Source organism: Salmo salar, chromosome 10, assembly GCF_965601325.2.
Source record: "Salmo salar chromosome 10, fSalSal1, whole genome shotgun sequence".
Taxonomy (NCBI): Eukaryota; Metazoa; Chordata; class Actinopteri; order Salmoniformes; family Salmonidae; genus Salmo; species Salmo salar.
Window position 1 is genome coordinate 50,584,514 of NC_138300.1, and position 6,256 is coordinate 50,590,769.

At 42.1% G+C, this 6,256-nt stretch overlaps 1 protein-coding gene across 1 annotated transcript; it reads left to right on the plus strand.

The window, feature by feature from the left end:
• On the plus strand, positions 1 to 6,030 carry ptgs2b (prostaglandin-endoperoxide synthase 2b). The gene is made up of 10 exons (XM_014123554.3): positions 1 to 124; positions 480 to 596; positions 706 to 849; positions 1,040 to 1,183; positions 1,729 to 1,910; positions 2,155 to 2,238; positions 2,347 to 2,593; positions 3,174 to 3,460; positions 3,687 to 3,834; positions 4,758 to 6,030. The coding sequence occupies exons 1-10, from the start codon at positions 61 to 63 to the stop codon at positions 5,168 to 5,170; spliced, it is 1,830 nt and encodes a 609-aa protein (XP_013979029.1). The 5' UTR covers positions 1 to 60; the 3' UTR covers positions 5,171 to 6,030.
• The last annotated feature ends 226 nt before the right edge of the window (positions 6,031 to 6,256 follow it).

Below are 6,256 nucleotides of genomic sequence, written 5' to 3' on the forward strand. Positions count from 1 at the left end.
AGTTGGATACCTCAAACGGAAGAGAAAAACAGAGTTGCGCTGTCGAGAAAAGACATTGGAATGAACGGAATCATATCCGCGCTTCTATTTCTGCCTCTGGGCATAATATTTGTCTGCGAAGGAGGTAAGAACATGATGAGATATAAGTTATTAAACTTTGATTCAGTTTAAATGTGTTCGTTTGAACATATCATATGTGCAACGTGTTAACAAAATGTGTCTAAAAATGGTATTGACTCTTCTAACCATTATTCAATCAGCTATCGAAGCATTATGAGTTTCTTTTTATGCTATATCAAAAAACATATTTTGGATTTGATAGCCTAGGCTATATTTGGATATATAGGCCTATCTATGTGAATGATTTGATACAGTATGTAGGTCTATATGTACATAGAAATGATCAGATAATGACACGTTTTTGTGATCATAATTTTTATCACACTCAGTCTAACCTAACCAAAAATGTGTCTATGCAGGCAACCCTTGCTGTTCGCAACCATGCCTGAACCGCGGCGTGTGTACTGCCATGGGCTCAGAGGACTATGAGTGCGACTGCACACGCACTGGATTCTATGGCCACAACTGCACACAACGTAACGTACATCCAATATATACCGATAGCTGTATAAAAATCAACATCAAAACAACTCAATCTTTTCTCTCTAGACTCTTAATTAATATGTTTTTATTCGGATTTGACAGCTGAATTTTTCACGTGGATTAAAGTGTCTCTGAAGCCTACCCCGAACACAGTGCATTATCTCCTCACCAACTACAAGGCGTTCTGGAACATCATCAACAGCATTTCATTCCTCAGGGATGCTATCATGAGATATGTTCTGACATGTGAGTTGAGTTCAATAATGTCATAGTCTTCATTAGCTTTACTCTCTTGCCATTTGACAATGTCAAAACTATTGATGTGAAGTTTTGCTTTGTCAAAACTATTTGATAATTAGGGTTACAATAACATAGAAAGTCATCCCTGTTTATTTTGAGTTCATGTTAATCAATTTTGTTCTCGCTCTCTCTCAAGCCCGCTCTCATCTGATCGACAGTCCACCGACCTTCAATGCGGACTATAATTATAAAAGCTGGGAAGCCTACTCCAACCTGTCCTACTACACACGCACCCTCCCTCCTCTGCCCAAGGATTGCCCAACCCCTATGGGAGTCGTAGGTAATCTCTCTCTCTCTCTCTCTCTCTCTCTCTCTCTCTCTCTCTCTCTCTCTCTCTCTCTCTCTCTCTCTCCAAACCTGTTCTCTCAGATTTCTTTTAAAAACCTCCATTACATCATGCACATGCCTGACAGTCCTTGTAGCGTAGAGTTGGCTGCTTCGCGGAGGTTTTCGATGATGCAAAATCACAGCACAAATTCATACTCACTGAGCCACACCGGCATTCTAGTGGCATTCCCATGCAGTGATTGTAGCATACTAATTGTAATGAGAAAGGATGTTTCACTGATTTCAACACAGAGATTTTGCAATGGCGGATATAAGGCAACACTTTTTGATACTGTTACCTCACAGAGGCTTGCTTTTGGTTTGGTGGACATAGGATCAGGTTAGGTTGTTTCCATGCAAAATGTTCATTTGAAAGATATATAAAGAAAAACAATCAAACCATAACTTAGTCATGATTAGTAATTCATTCCAGGTATAAGCTCAAATTGAAAGTGAGGTTCTCTAAATTGACAGAAATATTGTATTTCCCCCATGCAGGTAAGATAGAGCTACCTGATGCTAAGATGCTGGCTGAGAAGCTCCTGATCAGGAGGAAATTTATCCCCGACCCCCAGGGTTCCAGCCTGATGTTTGCTTTTTTCGCCCAACACTTCACCCACCAGTTCTTCAAATCTGACCAGAAGATGGGGCCGGCATTCACTAAAGCCAAGGGCCACGGGGTGGGTAGAGTACATACATATATGCATAACTACACAGCACAGCACAGCACAGCACAGCACAGCACAGCACAGCACAGCACAGCACAGCACACAACAGCACAGCACACAACAGCACAGCACAGCACAGCACACAACAGACATGCACTGAACAATACAACATGGTTTCACCCAGAGAGATGGAGTTAACTGAAAGAAGATGTATGTATATAGGCCTATGTGACTGATTTCGATGCTTGTTTTCCAGGTGGACCTTGGTCACATCTACGGGGAAAACCTTGAGAGGCAACACAAACTGCGGCTCTTCAAGGATGGCAAGCTGAAGTTTCAGGTACTGAACAGATCTTGTCAACCATAAACCACCTTGAACATCACTGAACTTATACTGTTTGTCACAGCTCCAGCTGACGGTCTCTTCTCTCACCTTTGCTCTCTCTAGGTGCTGGATGGAGAGGTGTACCCACCTACGGTGAAAGAGGTAGGGGCTGATATGCACTACCCTCCCCATGTCCCTGAGTCTCACCGCTTCGCTGTGGGCCATGAGGCGTTCGGCCTGGTGCCTGGTCTCATGATGTACGCTACTATCTGGCTGAGGGAACACAACCGCGTCTGTGATGTCCTGAAGGAGGTCCACCCGGACTGGGATGATGATAGGCTCTTCCAGACATCGCGTCTCATTCTCATTGGTGAGTAGTCTAAGCGAGCAGCATGTGGAAAAAAGAGGTGTAGGACTTGCTGCTCATAATTATATGATGGGGTTATACTCATGTGGTCAGATCTTACATAATATCTGAATTAACATAGTGTATTGTAACTTGTGCCCATCAAATACTGTAGGTTAGCTGAATTTGCAAACAGCTGTTTTTTGTTTCTAAAATAGAGACATCTAGATCCAATATTTGATTATATTGCGAGCTAATGAACCGAAGTATGACCCCACTACCTCTGGATGGGTCTGACTACAGGGATTGGTATTCTCCTTCACATGAACTTCTCTATAGTTAAGTGTTAATGGCTGCTACCTAAAGTTGTCGGTCGGTCACTTTGTTAATATGGCTGATGTGTCGGCAGTTCAGTGGTACCATACAAATAGGGGTAGGTGAGAATTGATAATACTGAGACATTATTTTAAAATTGACTTTATGGAGGTTTTTAATAACTTCTAACTAACTGCTCTATCTTGTAAAAGGGTAGGTGAAGAAATAAATAATATAACGAAAACAAAAGACTCTAACTAATTGTCCCTCCCCTTGCTCCTTCTTATAGGTGAGACCATCAAGATTGTGATTGAGGACTACGTGCAGCACCTGAGCGGCTACAACTTCAAGCTGAAGTTCGACCCAGAGCTTCTCTTCAAAGAGCGTTTCCAGTATCAGAACCGCATCTCGTCAGAGTTCAACACCCTGTACCACTGGCACCCACTGATGCCTGATGCCTTCCACATCCAGGAGCAGGTCTACTCCTACCCACAGTTTGTCTTCAACACCTCTGTGGTCACCACACACGGCATCTCCAACCTAGTGGAATCCTTCACCAAGCAGATCGCTGGACGGGTAAGAGACTCTCTGCGTGGGATTTAAGTTGTGGGCTCTGAGTGGCCAGTTGAGGTGGCCGAAGTATGGGTGGACGATGTTGCATGTTATTGTGTTTTAAGCAAACTTAATCCAACTATTTTACCTCAGTGTTTACTCTGAGGGAATGTCAGTAATTCAAAATAAAGAGAAACTCATTGTTGTTTGAGGCTGGTCGACTTACTTCCTATCCCTTGTCCGTCCTCAGGTTGCTGGAGGTCGTAACGTCCCCCCTGCAGTGATGATGGTAGCTCTGAAGTCCATAGAGAACAGCAGACAGATGCGCTACCAGTCCCTCAACGCCTATAGGAAACGCTTCTCCATGAAGCCATACGCCTCCTTCGAAGACCTCACAGGTGAGAGAACCACCATTAGCATCACAGCTATAACATAAACACTGATCACCCTGTAAGCATTGAGATTGAGTTAGATGATTATGTAGTGATGAATTCGTGTAATTTCCGTTTAACAGTAGAAGGTGTAACATCCTACTATCCTGTTTGGACAGGAAATCATTAAAACCAGTTAAGACTGGTACTAAATAACTCTAATAACTAAAGGTGTCTCTAGTTGTTACTGATACTATATCATAGTTCACATTTGCATTTTAACTGTGACATTTTTTTAAACTTTTTGAAATAGTAAAAAAACTGGCCTGGGGAGATACAGTAGATCCTGTATAGGGATAGTAAGTACTCCAATAAGTTTTATATTGGAGTAAACCTACAGTGGGGCAAACAGATGTGCACTTTCGTTCCAGAATGCAGTTAGTGATGGCAGAGTGCCAGGTCTAAACAGAGGAGTGTTTGGGGGGTTGACAGGCTCTGCACTGCCTCACAGAAAGAGGAAGATTTTCTTTAATAAGAGTGTGAGAATTAACCAGAAGGGTTTCTGTGTGTGTGAGAGATACAGTGTAAAAGAGTGAGATGTTTGGAGGACTTTTAGATTGAATCTGTTTCCATGTATATTGTATTGCATCAAGACTGTCAAACGTACTCTCTAAATCCTTGTGAAACAGCTCTCAAACTGAGTAGAGTAACTAACGTAACATTTCCTTTAGAAGCCAGGTTGAGTAGAGTAACTTACGTAACATTTCCTTTAGAAGCCAGGTTGAGTAGAGTAACTAATGTAACATTTCCTTTAGAAGCCAGGTTGAGTAGAGTAACTAACGTAACATTTCCTTTAGAAGCCAGGTTGAGTAGAGTAACTAACGTAACATTTCCTTTAGAAGCCAGGTTGAGTAACTAACGGAACACTTTCCTCTCTGTGTGTTTCCCAGGAGAAAAGGAGATGGCTGCAGAGCTGGAGGAGATGTATGGGCATGTGGATGCTGTGGAGCTCTACCCAGGTCTGCTGGTGGAGAAGCCCAGAACCAATGCCATCTTTGGGGAGACCATGGTGGAGATGGGTGCCCCCTATTCTCTGAAAGGCCTGATGGGAAACCCCATTTGCTCACCAGAGTACTGGAAGCCCAGCACCTTTGGCGGGAGCATCGGCTTTGACATCATCAACACCGCGTCCTTACAGAGGCTGGTGTGCAGCAACGTCAAGGGCCCCTGCCCTGTGGCATCCTTTCATGTGCCCGACGTAGAAGACAATAGATCCAATACCATCAATTCCAGTACAGCACAGTCGGGGAGCAACGATGTCAACCCCACAGTACTTCTGAAAGAAAGGACCACTGAGCTCTGATAAGACATCAGCTGAAATAGTTTCTGGAATAAAACTTTTAAATGTATTTTAAATGTAACTTTTTATTTATTTATTTTAATATTTATTTAATTTATTGCATCCTGGAATCTTTATTGAGAAATGTTATTGAGAAATGTTTTCTTCTGCCTCTGATTGTTTTGACATTACTTTTGTAAGTTCAGAGAAAACCAATCCTTTTAGTTGTATTTATTCTAAGAGCTAATTTAAAGATGGAATCCGCAGCAGGGGGAAACAGCGCCATTGGCTGCCACATTGTCAGGGTTTTTGGTGCAGAGCAGCATGGTACATATTGGGCTGCAGCAGCATGGTACATATTGGGCTGCAGCAGCATGGTACATATTGGGCTGCAGCAGCATGGTACATATTGGGCTGTTCTATCACGTGTGCAGTGATGTCCGAGGGGGAAAAAAGGGTTGTTGTTTGCATTAATGTCTTTGTTGTTGTAATATCGTGAATGGATGTGGCTGTTTCACCATTAAGGATTCCAGTTTTAATAAATGATGTTCTGTTATTGACCTCAGAAAATAGCACTGGCAATATTGTTTATGTATGTAAGTTGACTTTGTTTTAAAACTGATACTTGAATTTAACACATTTAGTTTACAACCTGATACGTTATGTTCTGCCTTAACTGCATGTTACAATGTTACATTCCACCTAACTGTTTTCTCCTCGGTGCAAGGGAAAATATAGCAGGTAAAATACTGTACCTAAAGCTAATAGATACAAGTCATTGTACTATGATACTGTAACCCTTAAAGTATTTTCTTAGTGTTTTGTTAAAATACTTGAGCTGACTCCTTATTGTTTTAATAAAACACCATCTAATGAAATACAAACATGACTCCCTCATCTTTCCACATTTACGTAATGACCATGCAGCCCTATTCAGATTCAGTCCTCTTGCTGCATTACTGTGATATTCTCTGCTGACTCAAGTATTGTTGTTTAAGAGGGCACTGTGCACTGCAGTAGAGGCTGGTGAGGGGAGGACAGCACATAATAATGGCTGGAGTGGAGCAAATGGAATGGCATCAAACCATGTGTTTGATGTATTTGACACCA